Genomic DNA, 27,650 nt, shown 5'->3' with positions numbered 1-27,650 from the left:
TTAGTGTCCTTGGCCGTCACTAGTCTGGAGCCGGGCCTGCTCACACTGGCTGCACCGGTTTTGAGCTCAAGTCCAATAGAAGAAGGCCTCAAAGCCTCCAGACCGCGGCGATCACACAGGCCAGGGACTGTACTCTGCAGAGGCCGCCACACGTGTCAGCAGGGTGGCTGGCGTCAGAGGCCAGGGCCCTTGCCCGTCACATCTCATCATATGTGACTGGCCAGGAAGGCCAGGAGGAAGTGCCCCGGGACGAGCGGGGGGATAGCTGTTCAGGGCTGAGCACAGCGGCGGTGGCCAGCTTACCAGACTTGTCCTTCTGAATGGCCTTGTCCTCAAAGTAGTGGAACATCACCTGGAAGCGGTCCGGGTCCGTGGAGCGCAGCACCCTAAGGGAGAGAGTGGTCACAGCTGGGAGGGTGGCGGCACCTGGGCCCCCTCCTCCTCCAGGCCCTCTACACGGCCTGCGGCCAGAGCAGCCCAGAGAAGCCAGCAGAGTAGAAAGGACCTGGTGATGCCCCGGGGTCCAGGGGCTCGGCCTCAGGCCCCCAGCCTCCTCTGGGCACAGCTGGAGTCACGTGGACAGGCTGCTGGGGGCTCCAGGGGCTCGGGTGCTACGTGTGACCCGCGTGAGAGTGGCTGGGGGCTTCTGTGCTCGCACCCACGTGGGACACTTCCTAAGAACTGAACCAATTCACGCAAGCCAACCTTTATGAAAAGGAGGCTCACCCTCTTCTAGTGATGATCTCACTGGGCCTGGAGGAATCCCTGGGGGGAAACGCTCAAGGGGGCCCAGCCCAGGACTAGCCAAGACACCGCCCAAGTCACACCGAGGCTCGAGCAACCAACTGGCACCGTGAGTCTGTGACCTCCACTGGGCAGCGAGAGCGTGAGCGGGGATGTGAGAGAGGAAGATGTAAATCAGAGGTAAGGAAAAACGGACGGATAACTAGAGGGTCTCATGGTGGCTAGGGCCACTTTTGTGGACGTCTCTGGGCAGTCTGGCCAGGGGCAGGAGGAGCTACAGACAGCCACGCAGAGGCTCACAACTACAGACAGTGCCTGACGAAGGGCACTGGGCAAGCACGGGGAGGCTGGAGATGCTCCTGCCCCTCAGGTCTCCAGGCCAGGCAGGAGGCCTCCTTCTCAGGAAGGCCGGAGAGGTGATCCTGGCTCAGCCACGGGGGTCCATCGGGGCAGGGGTACCCAGTGAGGCTGCAGAGGTTACAGGAGGGAAGGGGGCTCTTTGTCCCTGCTCTGAGAGGCTTCCAACAATGGCTTGCAGGTTTTCTGCTGGGTCGCCTGCCATTTTCTCTTCTGCTGAGTGTGCCAAATGCGCCCAGGTGACCGCGTCCCCATCTTCCGCCAACATCGGCACTGGCGGCTCACCGCAGGAGGCGATGGCCGGGTGGCCAGGGCCCAGCCTGGCCAGGCTGACCTCACTGCCAGCCACCACTCTTCATACCGTCCACCTCGGGCAGACGCATCTCCTCGCAGTTTCCAGGCACCTCCTGTGCTCTCCTGCCTCGGAACGTGTCCGAGCAGGGGGTGGCAGCTGAGCGCCCTGGAGCTCGCGGCCGGGATCCCTCCTCTGCCCTGCTAATGCTTTACTCTGTGCCTAGCTTCTCTGTACCCAGGCACGGCCATGGTAGACTGCAGGCATCCTGAGGGCAGGCCAGGCTGGCACGCTTCCCGCCTCCACATGCACAGCTCAGGGCACAACACTGCACACAGAGCCAGAGGCACAGTATTCTGCACACATATCGCACGCGGCTTTGGGAGGTCCGAGGAAGGAAGGGGAACCTGGGGGACACGAGGCCGCGGACTCCCCGGGCAAGCCGTCATTTGGCCATGGCGCCCGAGTCTCTGAGAAGTGCTGTGGGGACTGCAGGTGCCTTTGAGGCTGATGGGATGCGGGTCCTTGTCCTCGCCTTGGGGCCAGAGCCACGCCCCCTCCCCCCTTCCCTGGAAGGCGGGGCCGGGACAAGCGCACCTCATGTACTCCAGGCGGTAGACAGACAGCAGGTAGGTGGACATGGCAAAGTCCAACTTGTTGATGAGCGCAGACACTTCTGGGGGAGGGTCCAGCAGGTTGCTGATGGTGCCGCGGAGCTCGCTCAGCTCAGCCTGAGGAGACAAAACCGAGCCCTTGACCGGTGGCTGCTCCCAGACAAGGGCAGCCCCTCCACGAGAGCGGAAGGCGACTCGTCCGCCATAACTCCAGCATACGTCCACTAGACCATTCTCAGCGGCCGAGGAAACGCAGCCTCTGTCAGAGGAAGTGGCTCAGGGTCTGAGCTCTGGAGCTCTGGCCTCTGGGCCCAGCCCGGCTCCCCCTTCACGGCCCGAGTCGGCAACCTGAGATTGGCCCCAGTGTCGGTACCTGGGAGACTCGAGGCAAGCCCCCCCTCCCGCCGGGCCTTTGGCTTCCTCTTCAGTAAGGTGGGGCGGGGGGGGGGGGGATGACTGCTCAGGCCCTTTCCACATTTATCAGCTCTGACCTCACCCAAGGTCACCCGGCACCAGGTGTCCATGCTGAGCCTGGGAGCTGGCCCTCACCGGCGTGACGGTGTCGTTTTTCATGGCAGAGTTGTACTGAAGGACAGACCGCAGGGGCTCCTTGCTGGGGAACGTGAGTAGGGGGGACTTGGTGGCTATTTCACAGACGCCCTCGTACCACTCCTCGGGCCACAGTCCTGCAAATACAAGAAGGGACATGGGGCATTCGGTCCAGCCCGGCCCAGCGCTCGCCCCGAGGGCTCAGGCGGCACAGGGTGGCAGTTCCTGCCCTCCTTCCCCGGCCAGCCTCAATGCCTGCGACAAGAGGGAAGAGTCAGCACCGGCATGGGTGCCAGGGGCAGCGGCAGCCCAAAGCTGGGCGCAACGCCACGGAGGCGACTGTGGCCTGCACCAGAGGGAGCGAGAGCCGTCCAAGCGAAAGCATGGGTCATCCTTTTACTGTGGAAAGCCTGATGTGGGCACGTGAGGCTCACCAGGCAGGGTGAGGGCTAGCCAGACGTGCCAGGGCAAGCCCCACTCCTGCCCAGCCCTGGTTTCCTCAGGCCCATGGTGTCCACACTCAAGAACACCAAAATTCCTTCTTCCCAGCCCACCTTTCCATCGCTCCCTAGGCCCACTCCAGCCTTCAGTCCCACTCCGGGCACCACCCCAGCTGGGCCGAGACCATAACTTCTCAGGGAATCATTTCAAGTCTACACTATTCTTTCCGCTCACACCCCGCCAAGCTCAACGGGACTGGAGGGAATGCCAAAATCACCTTGACTGAGTCCCCTACTAACTGATGCGATCTCAGCTCAACTCCTCCCTGATCAATCCCTTGCGCCACTCACTCCTGCAAGCGTTCAGAAGCGTGCCACAGCCCTCCACCCTGACCCTGGCCCTCTCAGCAAGGACCCACTTTGTGCTTCCCTAAAAATGGTGGCCATTCACCGAGAGCTCCCTCAGGCCATCCTCTCCCATGGCCCTGATGTCACGCCGGGCTTCCCCTCACCAGGGCCAAGCCTTTCACACGTTTCCTCAATCACATTCCCTCCCTGATCATCTCTGTCTTCAGTCTCACCTGCATCACCAGTCCCTTCTCCATGCCTACAAACACAACCAAGTCTCACACAACCTTAAACGACCTCGCGAGATCCTGTCACCCCCACAAGCTAGCTTCCCCGCTTTCTTGGTGAGACTGAAAAAGTCGTCTACACTGGGGCCCCTTTCCGAAACCCTCTGTGCCCTCCTGGGTTCCGCCTCATCATTCAGATGAAACCGCTTTCCCCAGAATTCCCAGGGATCGTTCATTTGACAGCGCTCTTCTCAGTCCTCATCCTCCCTGACATCTCTGCAGCCTCTGACCCCTGTCCATCACCCTCCCTTCCTCAAGGAAGGAAGCAGAAATCCTCTCTCCTCCCTGGCCCTCCTGGTTCTCCTCCAGGTCACGCCCTCTGACCGTTGGTGCCCCCCTCTGTGCTGTGTGCCCTGCGCTACTTCATGGGGTGATAGCATCAGCTCCCATGGATTCAGTGACCACCTCTACAAAGATGGGTCCCAGAGGGCAGAATCCAGCGCAAGTCTCCATCTCAGGCTCTGCTCCCACAATACCAACTGCCTGCTGGCGCCTCAAACCCACCGTGTCCAAAGCAGAACTACGCATTTCACCGCAAACACTGCCCTCCTCCAAACCAAAAGGCCCAACCTCTGATCCCGGCATCGTGCCTTTGTGACGCATGCCTCAGGACAGAGAAGACATGAGCTCCTTAAACGCACCTCTCCAGCCCCCCAGCTGTATTTTCAGGAGATGCCATGAATGAACCCCAGGGGCCCATCTCTGCCCCATAACCTCATCTATTTCCTCCAGCAGGTTTGAAGAGACTCGCCCGGGCTCTTGGAAGAGCAGTTTTGGGGTCATGGGGCAGGACGTGTCCCCCCGCCATAACCAGATAAAGGCTTACAGAACACTCCTAGTGGATCAATCCGGTCCTGTTGTCGCCAGCACACAGCGGGGCAGGAGAGGGAGGGCTCCTAGGCTCCTAACAGAAGCCCCTCTAGAATCGAGACCTCAGAAAATTGTCACCTCCTGAAACGGAAGCTAGCAGAAAGAGATGCCGCTGAGCACCTATAGGAAGCTAACATCCTAAAGCCGGCATCCTGGAGAGCTCCCCAATCTCACGGAGAAAATAGGGGAGCTGCTATGTAAAGTCTAAGGGTGGGGCCACCAGATGGCGCTGTGGCGGAGAGAGAGCCTGGCCTGGAGTCAGGGAGACTCAAGCTCAAATCTGGCCTCAGATACTTCCTAGCTGTGTGACCCTGGGCAAGTCACTTTAACTTGTTTGCCTCAGTTTCCTCACCTGTAAAATAAGCAGGAGAAGGAAATGGCAAACCACTCCAGTATCTCTGCCAAGAAAACCCCAAATGGGGTCACAGAGAGTTGGACAGGACTGGACCATGACGATGTCTAATGAAACATGGTCACGACCTGAGGCCGAGCCCCCGTGTGGCGTCTTCAAGATGTGAGCCCCTGACTCGGAGCACGCCCCATCCTGGCCGGGGCACCGGGGCATGAAGAAGGCACGACCACCAAGCCTCGCCCGCCCAGAGAGAGGAGTCTGTGCACATGAGCTTGGCGGTGTTGCTGTCTGCTACAGATCCCTCCCACTACGGATCCGTCAAGTCGGCACGAGCGGGCTCATCACCCCGTCTGCTGAGTTTGGAGAGTGGGGTTCCTTCGCCAGAGCCTGTGGGGGTCTCCTCACCAGACTAAGTGTAGGGCCACCCTCTGGCCCCAGGCCAAGGTGAGGAAGGGGCCATGGGGCTCTGTCTAGAAGACCCACAGGGCTGCCCCAGCAGGGGCACTACCTTCAGACCTTTCAACAACATACCTGGGAAATGAAGCCTCTACCAAGAACCCGTATCCTACGGAGAAAGAAGCATATCCCGCCGTGTCCAAACTCACGCCCGCCTGAGGCCAATGCTGGGCACGTTCTGGCCACGGGTGTGGGACCTGAAGACCCACCCAAAGCCCAAGCATGTGTGCCTACCTGAGCCTTCCACAGCAAATCCCATGAGCACCGAATAGAGCCAGAAATCCCGGAACAGCTTCTGAAGTCTTGGTTTGGCCTTCTTGATGGGGAGCAGGCGTCGTGTGAGCTAATGGAACGAGGACAGAGAGGAACAGAAAAAGGAGGTTCAGAAAACCCAACGGCAACATGATCCTGCCCTCCAACACTTGAAGAAGGACCCGGAACATGCCAATGCCATGGGGGCCGGGGGAACACGGGCGCCACACCTGCCCGACTGCAGATGGCTGCCTCGGGTCACAAGCAGCAAAGGGGCTTCTTTGCCCAGCATCCCCTACCTGGCATGGGTCAGAAGTCACTCCGAGGCACAAAGGCCTCTTACTCTGTCTTCATGCCTCTCGGGGGAGCAATCACTAGCTGCTGGCTCAGATGTCAACAGCACCTGACACAGAGGTCCAGACACTCAGTGCTGGAAGAAACTGCACAAAGCGTCTAGTCCTAGTGGCTCAATTTACAGATAAGTAAACTGAGGCTTAGTAGCTGGCCCAAGCCTCCACATATGATCATGGCAGAGGTCAGATTTCCAGCCTGCCTCCAAATCCCATTTTCTTCCCACTGCTCCATGCAATGTCTAACAAACACTTGTTGAACTAGATAGAAGAGAAGTCTGATGGGGGAACAGCGTCAGCAGGGCCTCCTGGCTGGGCGTTATTACCTGGCGATCTGCCAGAGAGACTGACCGGGGCAGAGCGGCCTCTTTCCATGGCCATTTATCCCCCCAAAATAAACTCCCTGTGCACATTTGCAGCAGGCCTGGACAATACAGAAGAAGGCCTTGCCATGGGGAATCTCAGGCCGGAGAGGGTTCTAGAGAGGCCAACCCCACAAGGACAGAGCTGGGGGGCCTCCGAGAGCACCCGGTCCAACCGTCAGATAAAGAGAATGGCCAGAGAGGAAGCAGGCACTGCTATGGTCCTAGGGATGGAGTCTCCTTTGGATGTACGCTGGACATGCCCCAGCCCACCCCCAGAGCAGCTCCCTGGGTGGCCCGTGGGCCCTCAGCTGTCTGAGCTCTGCACGGTTTGGTGAGCCTGGGCAAACCGCTTTCCTCGGTGGGCCTGAGTGCCTGGGTCCCACTGACCTCCGAGGTCCTCTCTGGCATTAACTATTGAGGGCCCTCTGCTCTGATTCCATGAGGCATGTGCCTTTGAGGAGGCGTTCCCGGCAGCAAGCCCACTGTGACCCCAAGATTTCAAGTGTGCCTTAGGGGGCCAGCAGGATCTCCTCCCCAAAGCATCATTCTGTTCGATAACTGTGGACTGAGCGTCTTGGATGTGCAGGGACCTGACGCGGGTGCTGTGAGCGAAACGGGGAGGAGGGCTGGGCTCAGATCTGGGTTTGAGGGTTGGTTCTGATACTGCTTAGCTCTGGGGCCAAGGGCAAGTTCTTTAATCTAGCTAGAACTCAGCTATTTCACCTGGAAAATGGGGATGCTAATCTCTGAAAAATCATCTCCTTCTCTTTCAGAAGTATTATGAGGACACAATCAATCCACAAGTATTATTAAGTGCTAGGCCCTGGGGTGAGTGCAAAAAATGAACAGCTCCTGCCTGCAAGGCACTTACTATCCACTGGGGAAAACAAGACATGCATATATACGTAGATACAAAAGCATATTCAGTCCTTTTTTCAGTCATATCTGACTCTCTGTGACCCCATTTGGGATTTTCTTTTTTTTTAAATTAATGAATTTATTTATTTTTAGTTTTCAACATTTACTTCCACAAGATTGTGAGTTCCAAATTTTCACCCCATCTTGCCCCTCCCCCCACCCCAAGATGGCAGGCATTCTGAATACCCCTACCCCTCATCTGCCTTCCCTTCTATCTCTCCCCCGCTTCTCTTATCCCCTGCCCCTTCTATTTTCCTGTAAGGCAGGACAGATTTCTGTACCCCATTTCCTGTATTTCTTATTTCCCAGTTGCATGTGAAAACATTTTTTTTTTAAACATGTGTTTTTAAAATTTTGGGTTCCAGGGCAGCTAGGTGGTACAGTGGATAGAGCACTGGCCCTGAAGTCAGGAGGACCCAAGTTCAAATCTGGCCTCAGATGAAACACTTGACACAGATGAGCTGTGTCACTCAACCCCAACTGCCTTACCAAAAAAAACAAAACAAAAAACAAATAAACAAAAAAAACCTTTGGGTTCCAAATTTTCTCCCTTCCTCCCTCCCCACCCCTCCTCATTGAAAAGGCAAGCAACTCAATATAGGCTATATATGTGCAGTTATGCAAAACACTTCCATAGTAGTGAAAAACTAACTCTGTTTCCCTAAATCCTATCCTGCCCCCCAATTTATTCTATTCTTTATTTTGACCCTGTCCCTCCTCAGAAGTATTTGCTTCTGATTATTCCTTTTCCCAATCTGCCCTCCTCTCTATCATCCTCCTACCCTCTTGTCCCCTTCCCCTCCTATTTTCCTGTAGGGTAAGGCAGATTTCCACACCCAATTGAGTGTGTATATTATTCCCTGCTTAAGTCAAATCCTATGAGAATAAGATTCACTCATTCCCTCTCATCTTCCCCCGTTTCCCCTCCACTGTAAGAACCTTTTCTTTTGTTTTTTTTTGTGAGATAATTTACCCGTTCTACCTCTCCCTTTCTCCTTCTCCTAGTACAAACCTCTCTCATCCCTTAATTTTATTCCCCAGATATGACCCTTTCATCTTCAACTCACCCTGTGCCCTCTATCTATCTATCTACCTATGTATATACACACATACATATAATTTTTTCCCTCCAACTACCCTAATACTGACAAAGGACTCATGTGTTACAAATATCATCTTTCCATGCAGGAACGTAAACAGTTCAACCTTAATAAGTCTCTTATGACTTCTCCTTCTTGTTTACCTCTTCATGTTCCACTTGAGTCTTGTATTTGAAAGTCAAATTTTCTATTCAGCTCTGGTCTTTTCATCAAGAATGCTTGAAAGTCCTCTATTTCACCGAATGACCATTTTTTCCCCTGAAGGATTATACTCAGTTTTGCTGGGTAGGTGATTCTTGGTTGTAATCCTATCTCCTTTGCCCTACGGAATATTATATTCTATGCCCTGCGGTCCCTTAATGTAGAAGTTGCTAAATCTTGTGTTATCCTGATTGTGTTTCCACAATACTTGAATTGTTTCTTTCTGGCTGCTTGTAATATTTTCTCCTTGACCTGGGAACTCTGGAATTTGGCTACAATATTCCTAGGAGTTTTCATTTGGGGATCTCTTTCAGGAGGGGATCAGTGGATTCTTTCAATTTCTATTTTGCCCTGTAGTTCTAAAATATCAGGGCAGTTTTCCTTGATAATTTCTTGAAAGATGATGTCTAGGCTCTTTTTTTGATCATGGCTTTCAGATAGTCCAATAATTTTTAAATTCTCTCTCCTGGATCTATTTTCCAGGTCTGTTGTTTTTCCAATGAGATATTTCACATTGTTTTCTAATTTTTCATTCTTTTGGATTTGTTTTACAGTGTCTTGATTTCTCATAAAGTCACTATCTTCCAATTGCTCTATTCTAATTTTTTTTTAAGGCATTTGGGGTTAAGTGACTTGCCTAGGGTCACACAGCTAAGTGTCAAGTGTTTGATCTGCGGCCAGATTTGAACTCAGGTCCTCCTGACTTCAGGGCTGGTGCTCTATCCACCGCACCACCTAGCTGCCCCTCTGTTCTAATTTTTAAGGAAGTATTTTCTTCAGTAAGCTTTTGGACTTCCTTTTCTATTTGGCCAATTTTGCTTTTTAGGTCATTCTTCTCCTCATTGGCTTTTTGGACCTCTTTTGCCATTTGGGTTAGGCTATTTTTTTAAGGTGTTACTTTCTTCAGTATTTTTTTGGGTCTCCTTTAGAGAGCTCCTTTTGTTTGCTGTTAACTTGTTTTTCATGATTTTCTTGGATCACTCTCATTTCTCTTCCCAGTTTTTCCTCTGCTTCTCTTACTTGCTTCTCAAAATCCCGTTTGAGCTCTTCCAAGGCCTGGGACTGATTCATATTTTTCTTGGAGGCTTTGGATGTAGGAGCTTTGACTTTGTTTTCTTCTTCTGGTTGTATGTTTTCATCTTCTTTATCACCAAAGTAAGATAATATAGTCTGACTCTTTTTTGCGAGGTTTGCTCATGATCCCAACCAATTACTTGAGTTTTAAACTCTTTGTTAAGGTAAGAGTCTGCTTCCAATGTGGAGAATGTACTATCCCAAGATTCGGGGGTTTGTACAGCTGTTTTCAGAGATACTTCTAGGGACCTGAAAATTTTCAGTTCTTCTAAGGTGCTATGATAAGGGGCGAGGTGTTTCCTCTCCACCACCACAAGAAGCTTCACCACACCAGTGTTCCTCCTCGCCCCAAGACTGCCCCTCAGAACTGTGACCCAGATTCAAGCATGGACAAAGCAAGAGATTCCTGCCTCAGAACTGGCAAAGAGACCCTTGCATTCCCGCTCTGATCAGTCACTCGATTTCCCCTCAGTCTATGGGCCGGAAGCTAAGGAGGCAGCTGCTGCTCCGGGCCACGTTTGGCACTTGCAGCCGAGACCTAGCTTCTCTCTCTCACTGCAGTCACAGACTTTTCCCACTGACCTTCCAAGTTGTCTTTGGTGTTCGTGGGTTGAGAGGTCTGGAAACCACCACAGCTGCCTGCAATTCAGTCCTCTGAGGCCTGCTCCAGGGTCGCTGTGGCCTGCACGCCCACACCAAACTTCTCCCTGCCTGGCGCGATATACCTTTCCGATCAACCATCCAGGTTGTCTTGGCCTGGAAATTTGTTTTACTCTGTCTTTTTGTGGGTTCTGCTGCTTTAGAATTTGTTTAGAGTCATTTTTTATAGGCATTTGGAGGGGTTTGAGGGAGAGCTCAAGCAAGTCACAGCTTTCCCTCTGCCATCTTGGCTCTGCCCCCATTTGGGATTTTCTTGGCAAAGATACTGGAGTGGTTTGCATTTCCTTCTCCAGTTCATTTTACACATGAGGAAACTGAGGCAAACAGGGTGAAGTGATTTGCCCAGGGTCACACAGCTAGAAAGCGTCAGAAGGTAGATCTGAACTCAGATGAGTCTTCCTGACTCCAGGCCTGGCGCTCTGTGCCCTGTGGCATCCCCCAGCTGCCCAAGACCCATGGTCATTGGTAGATAGATGGCTTCCCTAAGAGGCAGCATTGAAGCCCAGCTCCAAAGGAGGGCAGGGATGCCAGATGGAGGTGAGGAGGGAGGGCATTCCAGGCAGGGGGCACAACCTAGGCAAAGGCATGGAGACACAAGGAATAGTTTCTAAAAGGCCAGTTGGCTGGAGCCAATCTGGGAAAGGCTTTAAATGCAAACAGGGAAAGGTGCTCTGAAAACCAAAAAGGCTCTGAATGTTGCCTGTTACCATGCTAAGACCCAGGGGGTGAGAGATGACAACGGAGCCTGCAACCCCTCCATTTAGGGAAGAGAGACCTCGAGAGAAGTGATTCGGAGCTGGGAGCAGATCCTGGGTCTCCTGGCTCCAGAACAGGCCCCTGAGCACGAACTTCCCAGCAGGCCGAGGGAGGCCAGGCAAGCATCCAGAACCCTGGGCCTTCCAAACATTCCATGCAGGCCAGTGTCCGAGCCTGTGCAGCAGCCCTAGGGCAAACACAGGGGGAGGGTGGTTTTTGCTGACAAAGGCATTCAGGGGTGTTTGATTTGGATCCTATTTACCTTGGAAAACATGCACCAGCCCGGCCCCAAAGTACACATTTCAACTGAACTGGTCACTGGAGGCTGCAGGTCTCATCAGCTCAAGAGCACCGAGGTAAGAACGGCTCCCCGTCCCTGTGCCCTCACACGGGTTTGTCTTCTTCGGTCCCAGGTACGTAGTGGGCACCTACTATGTGCCTGGCGGGGCCTGGGGTCAAAGCGTGGCCAATGGAAGAAGTGTTTGATGTTCACTGTCAGGCCATCTCCCGTCCAGGCCCCTCCTTCCTCTTGTGAGGGCAGGACGCTGGGAGGCCGCAGAAGGACACCCGGGCCTGGGCTCACCAGGGCTCACCAGGGCCGGGTTCCCATGCAGCCTCTTCTGCCCCATCATGGGGTGCCTTTGGGAAAGTCTCTTTTCCCTTTCTGGTAAACGCAGGGCTTGGACTGGGCATCGTCCTGTTCCCCAACTTGCTGGGCAGCCTGGGAAAGCCTTCCCTTCCTCGGGCCTCAGTTTCCCTGTCTTGCTAGAAGGTGGTGTTGCAGGCTGGGCATGTTGGGGGGGAGAGGCAGCACAGAACCCCAAGGGGAGAGCTGGAAGGGACCCCAGCAGACATCCAGTCTGACGTTAACAGGTCATCTAGTCTTGGGAGAAGGAAGCAGTGGGGGCTTATGCCAGACACAGGACTGGACAGTCCTGGGAAAGGAACTGGTTTTGTCTGGCTTAGGCCCTGAGGGCAGCACTAGGAGACAAGGGGATATTACAAAGAGGCCAAGGGGTATGGAGAGCTTCTAAACAACAGCTCCCCAAAGCTGGAGGAACTGTCCTCCCTGCAGACCTTTGGCCTCCGAGGCCCCTTGCCCTGCTGAGATTCTATCAATATCAGGGCTGGACCTTCATGACGGTCTAGTGAAGTGTAGTCACAAACAAGGGCCAAGCATACGTGACTGCGGGCAAGTCACTGCCCTGATTTGGGTCTGGGGGGTTTTCATCTGCAAAAGAAACCAGGCAGAGCAGACTGATAATGGCCTTCCCAGCCCTGAGGTCACTTCAGAGATGAGGAAACAGCTCAGGGAAGGGAAGGGAAGGGCAGGGACTTGTCCACAGTCCTCTGTCTGGTGAATGGCAGACCTGGGCTCTGAACCCAGGCCTCCAGAATCCAAGCAGACGTCCCTGCACCCAAGCATACACTCACGCCCTCAGGGCCCTTTTGTGTAACACATAATGAAGATAAAAGAAGGGATCACTAGGTTTCCAGATAACCAAAGACCATCTACCATTTCTTACCAGATGTTTTGTTACTGATCTGTTGCTGGATCAAAAAGTCAGAAGTGGCTTGGGGGTCAGTCTCTAGGCCCCCAAGACCCGGTTCCTTCAAAAGTACAGGCTCTCTTTAAAACAGCTCTCGGGTTACTTTTCTGAAAACAAATGTCACTAACAGTTGCTCAGCCAAGGAATAAGGATTAAGAAGTTTCTAAATTCCAATCGGTGCTGGAGGGATGAACAATTTCCTGGGGTTGGTGTGGGGGGTGGGGATGCCCTAATCCCTGTGGTGGATGGAGCGAGCCCTTCTGGATGCTGCTCAGCCGGGCCTTGGACAATGGGCTGATGGGGCTCACGGGGCTAACCGCAGCCTGGCCTCCGAGAAGCTCCAACTCTGTCCCTGCTGGGAGGAGGCGGCAGCACCCACGCAGCCCAAATGTCAGCCAAACAAACAGCCAGTGTCCTCTGCCGTTTCCTCTTTGGCGGGCCAGATGGGGCCCTGCCTGGCCGGGGAGCCCAAGACCTCCTTGAGCCCCTGTGCAGACTCGATCACCTGGGACGCTTCGGGCACACAGCAGGTGCTAAACAAAGGCTCTAGCTCTCCCAGTCACTACACCTCTCCAGGCCTCAGTTCCCTTCTCTGCCTTGCCTTCCTCAGAGATCGGAAGCTCAAATGAAAGGAGATTCCTCTGGATAACTGTATTTTTTCCCATTATTAAGGCCTTCCTCCCAGCCTGCCTCAAGAAATCAGGCTTCCCAGAAGCCCTGATTAAGGGATGGACGGGCCTCTTCCTTTTCCAAAGGGCTGAAGCCTGAGGCTTTGCCCTGGGGCACCCAACTACCAAGTGGGAATGGGAACCTAGGCTTCTGGCCTCTAGTCTAATGCGCTTTCGTTAATGGGACTTTCATAAATTTACCATGAAGCAACTTCCTCATCACTTCCTTTTTCTGTGGCTTTTAGAATGTAGGGTTCACTGGCGGGAAATGATGTCTAACTGTCAGTAGAAAATGAACTTAATACGAGTAACTCACACTTCTGTAGCCCTCTTCTCATGCACATGCTATTAGCCCTTTCTACAATAAGGAAACCGTTTCCCAAAGGATGAAGCGGGACCTGCATTTCTTTATTTGGTTAATACAGAAACATTTGTGCCTAGTATAGAGTTAAGCCAAGCAGCTTGTAATCTACCTCTCAAGGAAAAGCAAAAAATAATATTCCGGGGGAGAAAAGAACCCAGGAAGAAGAGAAGCAGAGGGCGCAGGGAAGGGTTAATGCTGGAAACCTCTGCCTCAGTATCACAGCTGCAGAAAGCAGCCCAGGACTCCACCCCAGCAGGCTCCTCCCGACCAGGAGCACAAAGCCTTGGGAGGCAGCAGCGCTGCCCAGGGGGAAGGACAATGGTCTCAGGGTCAACAGGCCTTGATTCTGATGCTCACTCATGGTACGACCCTGGGGAATTACTACATGCCTGTTTCCTCAACTGCAGAAATGGTGGTGCTTTCAGCAGCCCCTCCTTACAGAGGTTTTGGGCTCTAAAATACACTAAATCATGAGAGAAATCAGAGCCATTATTTTCATGAGACTTCTATTTCCTGGCCGAGGGCCTCCTCCCCAGGGGAGTCAGGCAGGTGGGGGTGGGGGGATCTGGACCTCACAGCTAGGGCCAGGCTGGCTGGGTCTGTTCTCCTGGAGGACCCGAGCTGAGGCAAACAGAGGAGGCTAAGAGGTTATCTAAGTTCTAGACCTGCTTACGCCCCAAGGGCAGTGAAGTCCCAAGAAGTGCGTGGGTATGTGTGTGTACACGTGTGCAAATGTGTGCGTGCATGTGTGCGCGTGTGAGTGAGGGAAGCGGAATGTTTGGACGAAGGATGGAAGGAATCCTGAGCTGTGAGAAGTCAAGCCCATGCAGGTGAGTGTGGGGCCTGGGGCTGAGGCTGGGGTAGGGCAGCCGACATGGAGGTGATCCCCCTCCCTACACTAAAGCACGCGCACTTTGACCACAGTTCCTGACCTTAGCCCTAATTCTGCACAACACTGGATGTCTGCTCAGCTAACCACAGCACAGTGGGAGAGGAGGAGGGGATGCCATGAGCACGCCAAAGCAAAACAGGAAGATTCCGAGGAGGGAGCAAATCTTTTAAAAGCAGGCCGCAGTGAGGCCATTTAGCACAGGGGCACAGAGCCCCAGGCCAGCCCCGCCACACAGGCCTATACAGCACTTACTGATTCACTTGGGTGTCCAGCCCAGCTGCCGAAAATTAAAAGGGCTTTGAGGTTTGGGGACGGGACAGGGGTGGGGGAGTCGGAAGGGCAACAGGAGGCTGTGTATGCTTGATGAATGCTGAACTCAACAGGAAGCGTGCCACGACCCATGCTGCGGAAGGCTGGTTGCGTCTCCCTGGAATCCCTCCCCCTCCAGAGCAGGGGCTGCTAAAAGCAGCCTGGCAGGGCTCTGGCATCGGTGGATTTAATGGCACCAGAGTCTCCAGGGCAGAAACAGGCGGTGAGGGGACGCATCGGGGAGGCATTTTCTCCTTAACGCACCCAGGACGGCTGCCTCTTTGCTCAGCCAGTGAAAAGCACACTCGGGTCATGACCACTCATAAAGCGGCCGCAGTGAGCAAGGCCCTGAGAAAGACTGTGGCGTGTCACGGGGAGGAGAAGGTCTCAGGGAGGCGACTCACTGGGACCAAAGCCTGTCCTGCACACCTGCTCCTCCGCAGTCTGAACTGGCAGGGGCTGCCCTGCTGGCACAGCCTCTGAGAACCCTGGGTTATCATGCCATGGTGAAGTGTAGGTGCACACAGAGAAAGGCATTAGTATAGAACAGGGAAGCAGCGTGGTACCATGGAAAAGTGCACCAGGCTCCTCAGTTTCCTTATCTGAAAAATGCAGGGCCGGCTCTGTCCTCCAGCACCAAGCCCACTGCCCTGCACCCTCTATTTTTATGCAAAGGTCGAGGGCCAAAATGCTAACTGATTCCTCTTCTCTTCCCCTGGCAGAGTCTCAGAATGAAACTCGGGCTCCACCTCCTCCTCCTTTCTCTAGTCACATCACCTGCATCTGGGAAGAACAAGGAAGCCGTGGGCCTCCCGGAGAATGGGGCAAAATCCCCCTCAGCCGAAGGGAGGTGGGGGCAGCTGGACCCCACAAACCTAAGCATGCCTCTCCTCCCAGCCGACTTCCACAAGGAAAACACAGTGACAAACGATCTGATGGTGGAAGAGGAGGGGGAGGACGACTACCTGGACCTGGAGAAGATCTTCGGCGACGACGATGACTACATTGACATCATCGACGCCGTCTCCCCCACGGACCCGGAGGCCCCGCCCAGAAACATCCTGGAGCTGTTCCAGGGGAAGAGTCGAATCCAGCGCCTCAACATTCTCAACGCCAAGTTCGCTTTCAACCTGTACAGGACCATGAAGGAGGCCGCCGACCCCACCAGCAACATCCTCCTGGCGCCCGTGGGCATCTCGACGGCCATGGGCATGATCTCCCTGGGCCTGAGGGGAGGCACGCACGAGCAGGTCCACTCTGCCTTGTACTTCAAGGACTTTGTGAATGCCAGCAGCAAGTACGAGAGTCAGACCGTGCACAACCTCTTCCGGAAGCTGACCCATCGCCTCTTCAGGAGGAATTTTGGCTACACTCTGCGGTCAGTGAACGATCTTTACATTCAGAGGCAAATTCCCATCCTGGAGGACTTCCAAAACAAGATGAGGGAGTATTACTTCGCCGAGGCCCAGCCTGCTGATTTCTCAGAGCCCGCTTTCGTCACCAAGGCCAACGACCGTATCCTGAAGGTCACCAAGGGCCTCATAAAGGATGCCCTGGTGAATATAGACCCCGTGACACAGATGATGATTCTGAACTGTATTTACTTTAAAGGTAATACAGGGTCTCCTCTCACTCTTTCAGCATGACAGGGCAGGTCCACCCGCTGGGATGGGTTGGGATGGAGTGATCTTCATCCATTCCAGTAACACTAGCGAGAGGCAGTATAGTGTAGCGGCGAGAGGGTCGGCCTCGGACCGGGGTAGAACTGGGCCTCTGGCCTCTCCTGGGTAAGATGCTTCTCCTTTCACTGACTCCCAAACGATTCTCAAAGACCACCAGTCAGTCACCAGGAAGGTGCTAAACTGCCCCTGCAGTGGGGGGAGGGGGGTATCCTCCCTGGGAATAATTCCCTGTAACAATGAAACCAGAGGTCACTAACAACCAAAAACTCACCCCACGTGCCCAAGGCTCTATGCAATAATCTTGAGAAGAAGGGAGGGCATGTGTGCCCACAGGAGCCCCATACTAAGATACTCAAGAGCTGGAGGCTCAGAGAGGTTAATTTTTAATGTAACTCATTTCTCAATTAATGAGTCTTTCTCTTCTCACTCTTCTTTGTGCCCCTATGCCACAAACAGAAAAGTCCTTGTTAACAACAGTCAGGAAAAACCAGTTCCCTCCATTGGCTGTATCCAAAACCTCCTGTCTCACCTTGAGTCCATCCATAGCCTTTCTGTGGGAGGCAGGTGACCCTCTGGATCCTAAGTCCTCTGGAATCACGGCTGATACTGCCTCAAGCAGAGTTCCTTATGTCTTTCAAAGCCGTTTGTCTTATGATGTTTTTGTTACTGCATGAGCTGTTCTCCTGGTTCCACTCACTTTGCTCTGCATCAGTTCATCAAAGTCTTCCAGGGTTTTTCTGAAACTCCCCTCTTCATCCTTTTTGCAGCACGACAGTATCCACTGCATTCACATCCACAGTCTTATTTGGCCATTCCAACTGATGGCACCTCTCGTTTTCAAAAGACCAGTCTCGAGGTATCTTTACCTATGTTTTCTTGGCTGTCTCTAGGAGCGGGCCTGGCAGAGGTATCTCCAGGTCAAAGTGGACGCACAGTTTGGCGACTCTGGGGGGCACAGTTCTAAACAGCTTTTCAGAATGGCTGGACCAGTTCACGTTCATGTGCCTTTTTCTCCAAAGGCCCTCAAGAGGCTGTCATTTTCCTTTTCTATGAATACAGGCAATCTGATAGGAGTGAGGTGGTGCCGCAGAGTGGTTTAAAATGGCATTTCTCTAATTATGAGTGATTTGGGAACTTCCTTCATATGGCTGTCGATAGCCAGGCTTTCTTCCTTTGAAAACTGCCTGTTGAGGTCCTTTGATTATTCTTGAGTTGGGGAATGGCTCTTACTCAGACAGGTTAAGTGATCTGCTCCTGTTCATGACTCCTCAGTGTCTTAGAAAATGTGAAGTCAGGTGTCCTGGCTGCAAAGTCAGTGTTTCTGAAGGCAAAATGCAATTATCTCCTAGGGCACGGACACTGAGTAGTGAAAGGGGGCTAATAAATACAATTAGTGTTTTGTGATGGGTGAGATGATGGGTCACTTTGTGAGGCAGGCAGGTTTTCTTTAATAAGATCTATAATCCTCTCAACTGCTCTGTGAGACTGTAGTACCAGGAAGACAAGTCCCTCCACAGAGCAGGAGCCTTTCGAGATCTCTGGGTGCCCCAGAGGCAGTAGGCAGGGGCCAGAGCTGGCCTTCAGGCCCAGGATCACTTCCTAGTGTTGGGACAGCAGGACAGTGGGGTGCTGGAAGGCCACAAGGCACAGGCATTGCTGAGCATGGCCTGAGGAAGGCTGTCCTTTCAATGAACAGCAATGGAGAGGGAGCATATAGGCACTGGGGTCAGGGAGCCGGGCAGTTTGGTGCTCAATGGGAAACTGGAGGGGGTGGGTTCAGTTGATTGGCAGCTCCTCCTTGGGGTTTGAAAGCAGGAATCCTCTCCTTGGGTGATCAGTGCAGTATGTGTGGCCAGTCCCCAGGGCAGGCGCTGGGTCAGGGTCCAAACCTGGACTGCTCCAAAGTCCGCCCACAGAACTAGAGAAGGAAAGGCAGCTGAGGGCTAAGGTGAGGCCCAGCTGGGAGCTACCTATTTGATTAGATAGCAAGTGAACTCCCTTTTGCCTTCTGTCCCTGGAAAGGGGTGTAGCGGACAGCTGGGAACAAGCATGCCCAGAGCAGCACAGCAGCCCTGGTGAGGGTACAGCACGGGCACAGATCACTTAAAGCAGGAGAGCGGGTGTCTGTGCAAACAAATCTGATGAGGACGTGTTTCAGGGAGAGGCAGGTGGTAAGGTGGTCCAAAGTGCAGCCCCATTTCTTTCCTGGATCACCCGGCAGGGCCAAATCATAATCTGTATCTGTCCAGAGACTATAAAATATCCCAGTGGGTCAGCATCAGTGGGGCAGAATGGGCTGGGATGGCCCTGCACAGTACAAGGATGTGGATTTTAACTAAGTTAAAGTTTCTGCCAGTGAGATCGGTGCAACTATGCCCTATGCGGGGAAGTAGAGAGGCTCCCTGTCACTGGAACCAGAGTAAAGTAGAGGCGACACACCACATCAGAGCTCCATGCTGAAAGAAGGGGTTGGGCCAGAGTCGCTAGACGGCCCAGGAGACCCCTTACAAGCCTCAGATTCACTCAGTCTATGATTCCTGTGCTTACTACTTCATTAAAATGGGGGGAGGGGCGCAGGCAGGGGAAGGTATCAACCTGGATTTGATCAGTGACTTCACTGATGGAGAAGTCCCAGGTGAGGAGCCTCCCCACACTAACGCTCCTCTCTGCGCCCAGAGTCTCAGAGCAGGAAGAGCTCACATGAGCTGCTCAGGGTCACCCAGCCAGGTGGGGTCAGAGGGCAGGACTTCAGCCAAGGCTGGCTCTCTCCACCATGCTGCTTTTAGAAATTATCCTAAAGGTTGACAAGGAAACTAGGAGGGGAGCTCTTTCTGACTGGGGCAAACCTAAAGCTCTGACGCCATCACGGCCTCCTCAGATGCCCAGCTGGGCTCTCCAACCCTCTGCTGGCACAGCCTGAGCTAGACAATGAGGCACACAATGAGAGAGCTGACCCAGGAAGGCATCCCACCCACCAAGTGCTGTGGGACCCTAGACCTTGAGTCTGACCACCCCATTTTACAAAGAAGGACACTGAGGCTCAGAAAGGAGAGGGGAAGGCACCCGTCCTGAGCAGGAAGGCCAGAAATCTGAAGCCAGGCCAGCTCCCTCTCCAGAGGGGCCGCGAGAAGGGAGGGATCACCCCAGGGCCCTCAGAGTGGCACCACAGGACTTGGTAGCTACTCCAACACAGGGACCATTTGTTTTATCAGCCTCTTCAGGTTGACAGTGGTCTGGCCACGGCAGCTCATTAACAGTCTACTGAGGAGCAAGGGGGCTGGAGTAGGACTGCTGGGTGGGGGAAAGCAGGGCCCCCAGTGAGAGAATGAGCAGAGATGAATCCTACCGCCACACAGATCCAGCATGTTTTAAAATCATATTGCCAAGAGCGATGCACCAAAAGTCAAAATTTGCCTTCCACTGGAGCGTGGAGGAAGATGTGGGAGCAGGAGAGCCATTAGAGAATGCCCAGGCCTCCCCGGACACCGAGGGCGACCCTCCCAGGGCAGCGCTGGCCAGGAGTGCTCAGTCCCTGAGGCTGGGGTGAGGCGCAGTCCTGGGCGACAAGGCCGTCTTGGGGGCTCGCTACCTACCTACCTACCTACCACTGAGTAAGAGGGGAGGCTAGAGGTGTCACCCAGCAAGCTAGACAGGGAGCCCAGGAAGACCTGGGTTCAAGTAGCACTTCTGGTACCGACTGACTGAGAGACCCTGGACAACACACTTGCCTCCCAGGGCCCCAAGTGGACTCAGGACCTTTCACTTCAGGTTGGCGGCCCACAGAACTGGCAGCAAGGCGTGGGGACAGTCACCTCTCTATTGCAGGAAGCTCTGCCCTTCCTCTTAATGTAGTCCAAGATCATCGGATGTTTTCTGGCCGCCAATATGAGCTTGTGGTCCACTAAAACCCCCAGCTCTTTTTCAGAACTGCCATCTAATAACTAAATTTCCGCTTATTCATCTTACTAAGCCCAATGCTCAGCCTGGATACTGATGTTGACACCCAAGGGTATTTATCACAACGTTTCCTGCTGCTTTGGGCAGTTTGGACCTTGATGGCTGGCCACCAGGAGAGACTAAGGCTTCAGTAACAGCGCTCCCCAGAATGCCAGCCCGTCCAATCACCCTCATTAAAAGAGAAGAAGCCTGAGGCTCTGAGAGGGGAAGGGACTCACCCAGGGTCACACAGGCCTCCCCCCAGGCTTCCCAATGCCCAGGCTAGGGCTCTTCCAGCTGCCCCCGGGGCTCCCTTCGCATTCCAAATAATCGCCTGAGATTGCTCTGACAGCCCCTTTCTTGTTGAATTTACAGGTACCTGGGTGAACAAATTCCCAGTGGAAATGACACATAATGCCAACTTCCGCCTGAATGAGAGAGAGGTGGTCAAGGTCCCCATGATGCAAACCAAAGGCAATTTCCTCGTGGCCAACGACCAGGAGCTGGACTGCGACGTGCTGCAGCTGCAGTACGTGGGGGACATCAGCATGCTGATCGTGGTGCCGCACAAGCTGGCGGGCATGCGGGCGCTTGAGGCCCAGCTCAGCCCGCGGGCAGTGGAGAGATGGCAGAAGAGTATGACCAACAGGTAGGGGCATCGTCCACAGTCTGTGAGGGGGGCCCCCCAGAGGCCGGTCCCAGCGTTCCCCATGAGCCTGGCGCTGGGCCGCACACTGAAGCTGCAAAGATGCATCAACTTCCTTCGGGGCCCGGGGGAGGTGGGGAGCGAGGGCCAGGCCACGGGCTCCAGGGCCGGAGCAGCTGCACTCTGAGGGGTCTTCCTGAGGGAATGGGGACAAAGGCCGTCGCAGACGGCGGCAGTCAACACTGGCATCTGACGTGGGATGAGAGGATAAAAAGGAAGCGGCAGACAGCACGAGATGGTGCCAGTCTCAGAGTGGGCAGGATCTGGTCCCAAGGCCTGCCTCCGGCTCCCGGAAGCTCCGGGGGCCGGGCAGGCCCTTCACTTGTGGCCCATCTGCACTGGAGATGGGGCGCTTTCCTCACTGGGGGCTTCCAACATCTACAAAATGTGACATTTAGACTAAAACAATATTGGAATTGATAGACAGAGCGAGCAGACGTCTCACTGCCTGGTCAGTGCTAGAAGACATACGTTAAGAGGGTCCCTGTAGGAAGGCCCCTGTCCCTCAAAGGCCAGCTAAGGAACCAGCACCACTAACCCTGGGGCAGAGAAGACTTGATATTGGGGTGGGGAGAATCAATTCAATGAACATTAATTAAGCAATTATTGCATGCAGAGCACTAAGTGAGGTGCTGGGTAAACAAAGATGGTCTCTGCTCTCCAAAGAGTGTACAAAGTGAGGGGCAGCAAACCTCCTCCCCACCCCACACAGTGTCGAGGAGCGGACAGAGAGCCAGGCTGGGAGTCAGAAAGACCTGGGTTCCAGACATGCCTCGGTCTCATCCTAATGGGCCACACTGGACAACTCCCCACCCCTCTGAGCAACTCTCTGAACCTGGAGATTCCAGAGGAGTAGCTATGTCCATCGGCCAAGGGCATTTCCATACTGGGAAGTCTCCAAGGGTCGGCCCTGCACCCCAAGTGCTCCCGCCCCAAACATGGACAAAAATAACCATGATACTTAATTTTTTTTTTTTGGCGAGGCAATTGGGGTTAAGTGACTTGCCCAGGGTCACATAGCTAATAAATGTCAAGTCTCTGTTCTGAGATCAGATTTGAACTCAGGTCCTCCTGACTCCAGGGCCAGTGCTCTATCCACTGCGCCACCTCGCTGCCCCTATAATACTTAATTTTTAAAATATCAACAGTCAGGTTGCTGGCTGATCCAGTATGGGAAATATAAGAATTACAGTGTCTGGCTCCCAGAGAGATCTCCCTAGGCGGTGCCTCTCAGGTTTCTGTCCTGAGTGGAAGTGGATGCCATATTGCTGTGAACACAGTCACCACCAGAGGGATAGAGATGGAAAGGAAGGGAGGAGGACAGGCCTCGAAGGCCCTGGTGGGGCAGAGAAAGAGGGTGTGCTGAGCAGACTCAGGGAGGAGAGGGCGTTGACAGAGAAGGACTGGGGAGGACGCAGAAATAAAACGTATTCCAAAGGAAGAAGAAACAGGCCTGTCCTCCAAGGTACCTCAGAGAACGGAAGGCAATGCTGAATGTCACAGGAGGCATTTCTAATATTCCCCACTCGATTCAAAGAATCCCGGTATTTTGGAGCTGGAAGAAAACTCCAACCCCCCATCTGTAAGATGGGGAAACTGAGCCCCAGGGAGGTGTGACCTCTCAAGGTCCCCCACCCAGGCAGTGGCTAGGGGGTAAAGCCGAGATGAAACTCCAGGCTGGGTCTCCTCACTCCTGGGTCCGTCTACACTAGACTGCGCTGATCTATACAAGCTGTCACCATGACTGGGTTCCTGTCCCCCAGAGAGCTGTGAGCCTCCATCAGAATCTTCTCAAGGCTCTTTCCTGGAAAGCCTGGGGTCTCTCTCCTCCTCTCTGTGGTCTCCTGGGTCTTCACTCAAGGGCTTTCACCACGGTGGAAGCAGAAGCCTTGGGTATTTCCCACTGGCGCCCCCCTTTCTCTGCCCCAGATCAGGGTGGCGGCAAGTGCTGCTGGATCTTTCCCTCTCACCCCAAAGGAATTTGCCCCCAAACACCATTTTTCTCAGGTGCTTGCTATCACAAAGCTATCAATCGCCCTTGTGGCCGACCAGATGAAGGCCAAACTCCTCCTGAACTCGGGCTCCAGCCTTGTCTGCTCTTACCCTTCCAGTCTGCTCCCTGCCATCCTCCAAACACACCCTGCTCCTCTCCATTTCTGGGTCTGGTCCCTGGTGTGCTCCCCTCGCACGCCCCCAAACAGCCTCCCTTCTGCCTTGAAGAGAGCTCTCTTCCAGCCATCTGGCTCAAGGCCTGTCTCTCTCTCCTCTGATCTCCCACAGCCACCAGGCTGTTTCACAAAGTTGGAAGGAATGACAGCAGGCTGGGGACCCCTCTCAGGACTCTTCTGATCTCAACTCCACTAACCAGGCAAGGAGGATTTCCTTTACTGCAATAGCTGCTGCTGCTAGGAGAAAGCCCTTTCTACAATACTTCCCTTAACCCTCCCAACTGTTCTGGGAGGTGGGTGCTGTTATCATCCCCTTTGTCTAGAAAACACTGACATGGGAAGACCACGAACTGCCCGGAGAAACTTAAACGTCTGAGGCAGGACTGGAACTCAAGCCTTCTGGCCTCCCAGCTCTGTGGGCTATCCAGGACGGAGGCTTAGAATTACTGCATCATCGTTCTGGCATGTGAATGGGGTGGGGGTGGGGGCTGGCCCTATGACTTTGTTCTCCCAGGGCAGGCTGGCACCTTCTTCCGCAGCTCCTTGGAGCACCAGACTGGGCCCACATGGGTCAGCCAGTGCTCTAGCCCCCGAACCACACTATCTTTGAGTCACATGAATAATTTCACTAAAAGTCTGTGAGATGAAAAAAAACAAAAAACAAAAAAAAACCCCAAAAACAACTTCCTAGAGGCAGGAAACCTGAGTTCAAAGTAGGCCTCAAACCAGTTGCATGACCAGGGACTAGTCAGTTTTCTCATCTGTAAAATGGGGATAATCACAGCCCCTCCCTCCGTCGTTGTGAGGATCAAATGAGCTAAGTTTGTAAACCGTAAAGCCCCACAGAAGTGTGAGCTATGGGCAGTGAATAGACTAAGGGGTGACTGAGGAAGTCCCGCTCTGGGCCTCCCTGCGGGGCCAGCCGGTGTCCCCCACGGCGAAGCAGGCAGCCCCTCTGAGCATCCCCAACCAAAGTCACCAGTGCTTACAAAGTGTTTCCGGAGCCCAGGGCTGCCTGAAGCCTCTCAGCCTAGGAAAGGCTTCCCTGCCAGGGAGCTGATGTCAGATGTGCGTGCGCACACACACACATATGCACATGTATGTACACATGCATGCATGCATGCATGCACATAGAACATCTATTGATTGACTTGGGGGCAGCCCAAGGAGGAATGAAGGGAGAGCTGGCGCTAAGCCAGGAAGACAGGCAGGCAGAGGCGCCACGTCCTGGCTGGGCGGCCTTGAGCGAGACACAATCTCTCAGGAGCAGTGGGGAGAGCGCCGGGCCTGGAGTCAGGAAGACCTGAGCTCAAATCCAGCCTCAGACACTCAGCAGCTGGGTGACCCTGGGCAAGTCACTTCACTCTGTTTGCCTCGGTTTCCCCTTCTGTAAAATGGGCAGGAGAAGGAAATAAACCACTCCAGTATCTCTGCCACAGAGAGTCATACAGATGGACATGACTGAAAACGACTAGACAATAGACAACGTGCTGTGGGAGGAGCTCCCTCTATCAGTCAGATCACATTCTGGCCCTAGTCCCTCCATAGTAAACTATCAACTGTCACCGGACCACAGAGGTTCGCACATGAAAAGACCTTAGGAATCATTTCATCCAGCCCCTTGCTGGACAGAGAAGTCACCTCGCACAGATTACAACCGAACGGGATTTGAACCCAAGCCTCCTGACCCCAGATCCACCGTTCTTTCCACTACACTGTGCTGCCTTGGTCACGGGGTGGGGCGCTCGCTTTCCGGGGGCGGCAGGGGTGCAGATCTCCCGCAGGTGCTTTTCTTGCCCGGGGTTTTGGGGTCCTGCACCTGGCAGCCCCGGGAGCCGGCACAGCCGAGGTCCGCCCTCCCGTACGGCTGTCGCGATGACGCTTGATTTCCTTTCCTCTCTGAGCAGAACCCGTGAGGTGCGCCTGCCGAGGTTCAAGCTGGAGAAGAACTACAACCTCGTGGACGCCCTGAAGTCGATGGGCATCACGGAGCTGTTTGACCACAACGGGGACTTCTCAGGAATATCCGACCAGAAACTCGTCATCGACTCGGTAACCGCACGCTCTGTCCTCGCCCATAGTCCCCAACAGAGGGGATCTTAGGGGCCTGCCTGCTGCTCCCGCCTCCCTTCCTCAGCCCCCCAGCCCGACTCAGCACTGCTAAGCTCGCCAGCAGGCAGCGCCACGCAGCAGAGATGAGGCGCAGGGTGGGACATGCGGCCTGCCCGAGGAGCCTGGGAGTGGAGGGTGGAGATGGTCCGTGAGCCCCAGGAGACGCCCCAAACCAAGGGCTCCGCCACCCCCCTTAGGCAGGGCATTAAGAGACCCTCTCTCCTCTCCGAACAGTTCAAGCACCAAGGCACCATCACGGTGAACGAGGAGGGCACCCAGGCGGCCGCCGTGACCACCGTGGGCTTCATGCCCCTCTCCACGCAGGTTCGATTCATCGTCGATCGCCCCTTTCTGTTCCTTATCTATGAGCACCGCACCAGCTGTCTGCTCTTCATGGGCCGGGTGTCCAACCCCAGCAAGTCATAGAGGCACAGGCGGGGCTCCCAGAGGATCCTGTGATCATTACCGTTTCCTTACAATGGCGCCCGAGGGGAACCTGTGGGCAATGCCGAGGGCCAGGGCTCACGAAAGCAACCACAGCTCAAGGGAATTCTGTGGGAACCACTCTGTGTAGCACATGGTCCCGAGTCTCGAGAAGCTGCACACGCCTGCGCGTGCAGTCAATGAATACATTAAAAGTGTCCTTAAGGAGCCGACGATCTGACGTCCTGTTTCTTTAGTGCTGCGGCCTCACACAGGCTGACTCCTAGGCTTCTGCCCCGTTCTGTGCCACCCTCACCCCTTGGGTTCCTTCGCTCTCGTGGCCTCCAGCCGTGCTGAGAGGGCTGGCGGCCTGTCCCCCACGACGCTGGCATCTGTTACAAGGCCCCACTACAAAGCACTGTGCATGGGCTGGGGCTGTCACTCCCTGCGACGCGGAGGACGAGAGGTTCCCACTCTAGGCGCCAATAAACATAAACCACTTTTAACGTGTTTCTCTCGTCCTTCTCTCCACTGATAGAACCCCATTAAATGCTAATGCACAACCAACAGTAAGTTGGCCAGACCCCTCTGATCTGAGAGTGCAGGATAAGGATCCTGGTGATACATTTCTGCAGCCCTGCAGGATTCACCAGCAGCCCTGGAAGGACAGCAACGTGGGCCCTGCACAGGACCACAGACTGAGAAGTGGTGGGAAGTCGTCATCGCCACCTGGTCATGCAGCGTGGGATGGGTGGTAGGATGTCATGGGCCATCTTGCCAGGGAGGGAGAAGGAGTCCTGCCGATGAACCTGATTTTTTAGGTATGTTCTAAGCAGGGATGTTAAACCCAAAAAGAAATGGGGACCATGGAACTGTCCACAAGGATGTGTGTGGCTGCTTCCTGCCTCAGAGAACCCCATGGTGACATCACCTCTGTTTTCCTGTGTCTTTACTTATTCTGCATTTTACTGATACTGCACTTTAATCTGGTGGAGACGGCCATCCTCAGGTCTACATCGTGCCCAAGAAGCTCAGATCCTGCTGGCATCCTGGCGGAGCTCTCTGTGGAATGCTTGGGATGGAGCTGAGCACAGAATCCCAGGCAGTGCCTGGGCAAACAGGGAGCGTCCCTATGGGGCGTCGGCCAGGGCACCCAGTGGGTCCACAGATGATGCTGCCGGTTCAGATGTACAAAGGGACAGCAGCAGGTTTCTGCACTGTCAAGGTGAGGGCCTCTGTGTCTCAACCATGTGGCAGATGTTCAGTTAAATGGCACAGTGGGCTTGAGGTAAGAACCCACTGGTCAGCTGAGGCTCAGAGGCAGTGATTAGGAAGTGGAGGTCAAGCCCTGTCCGTGGAACCTCTGCCTTCCCTTTCTGGCTCTAGAGTGGAGAACCACGACTTGGTGAACCACGGCCAGGGCATCTTTTCTTGCCTCTTCATGGCCCTAAACAGGGAGGCTCAGCTCCCAAGAGAAGATCACGAAGAGCACGAGGCCTCAGTGGCTTGGGCTGTCTAGTTACAGCCCCCTTAGGCCCCTGTCCTTCCCCTCTAGCCCACACCTCGGTCACCTTCACTGAAATCCCAGGTCTCTCCTGCAGTCTCTACTGATAAGATTTTATCTTTGTTGGCCTTGGCAAACCCATCAACTAAGTGATTTTGATGTAGTCAGGGTTTCTGGGAGTGACTTTTGCAAAATTCTACTAAGAAGATTGCCCTGATTACTATTTTAATGCCACAGCAGCAGAATGGGGGGTGGGGTTAGAAAAAACACTGGTCTTGCCATCAGAGCATCAGAATTCTCTTTCCAGGTCTGCCATTTATACCTGTCAAGTCACTTGACCACTCCCAACCT

General features: G+C 54.2%; 2 protein-coding genes across 3 annotated transcripts in view; one reads left to right on the top strand and one right to left on the bottom strand.

The window, feature by feature from the left end:
- PI4KA (phosphatidylinositol 4-kinase alpha) overlaps positions 1–27,650 on the bottom strand; it is a 140,615-nt gene that overhangs the window by 56,306 nt on the left and 56,659 nt on the right. The window contains exons 20-23 of the mRNA XM_027847472.1: positions 5,544–5,652; positions 2,557–2,693; positions 1,991–2,124; positions 304–386 (exon numbers count right to left, since the gene is read on the bottom strand). Of these exons, the coding sequence (XP_027703273.1) occupies positions 304–386; positions 1,991–2,124; positions 2,557–2,693; positions 5,544–5,652 (463 nt within the window). The remainder of the gene's footprint in view (positions 1–303; positions 387–1,990; positions 2,125–2,556; positions 2,694–5,543; positions 5,653–27,650) is intronic.
- SERPIND1 (serpin family D member 1) lies at positions 11,265–26,301 on the top strand. Of its 2 annotated transcripts, none has more exons than XM_027847474.1 (5): positions 11,265–11,341; positions 15,491–16,379; positions 20,762–21,035; positions 25,168–25,312; positions 25,607–26,301. In XM_027847474.1, exons 2-5 carry the CDS (start codon positions 15,500–15,502, stop codon positions 25,796–25,798), a joined length of 1,491 nt encoding a protein of 496 aa, XP_027703275.1. In that variant the 5' UTR covers positions 11,265–11,341; positions 15,491–15,499; the 3' UTR covers positions 25,799–26,301. The 2 variants fall into 2 exon arrangements, with proteins under 2 accessions (XP_027703275.1, XP_027703274.1); XM_027847473.1 differs by having other exon boundaries at positions 11,295–11,398.

The sequence above is a fragment of the Vombatus ursinus genome, unplaced genomic scaffold (genome assembly GCF_900497805.2).
Source record: "Vombatus ursinus unplaced genomic scaffold, bare-nosed wombat genome assembly UNPS02015411.1, whole genome shotgun sequence".
In the NCBI taxonomy this organism is placed as follows: Eukaryota; Metazoa; Chordata; class Mammalia; order Diprotodontia; family Vombatidae; genus Vombatus; species Vombatus ursinus.
Note: the sequence above shows the minus strand (reverse complement) of the source record. Positions and strands in the feature narration are given on the sequence as shown.

Excerpts from the sequence above, each read along its gene's own strand:
- SERPIND1 (XM_027847474.1), top strand. The coding sequence starts at position 15,500 with ATGAAACTCGGGCTCCACCTCCTCCTCCTTTCTCTAGTCACATCACCT. Across the intron at positions 16,380-20,761 it reads GAACTGTATTTACTTTAAAG|GTACCTGGGTGAACAAATTC; the intron begins GTAATACAGGGT and ends TTGAATTTACAG. Across the intron at positions 21,036-25,167 it reads CAGAAGAGTATGACCAACAG|AACCCGTGAGGTGCGCCTGC; the intron begins GTAGGGGCATCG and ends CTCTCTGAGCAG.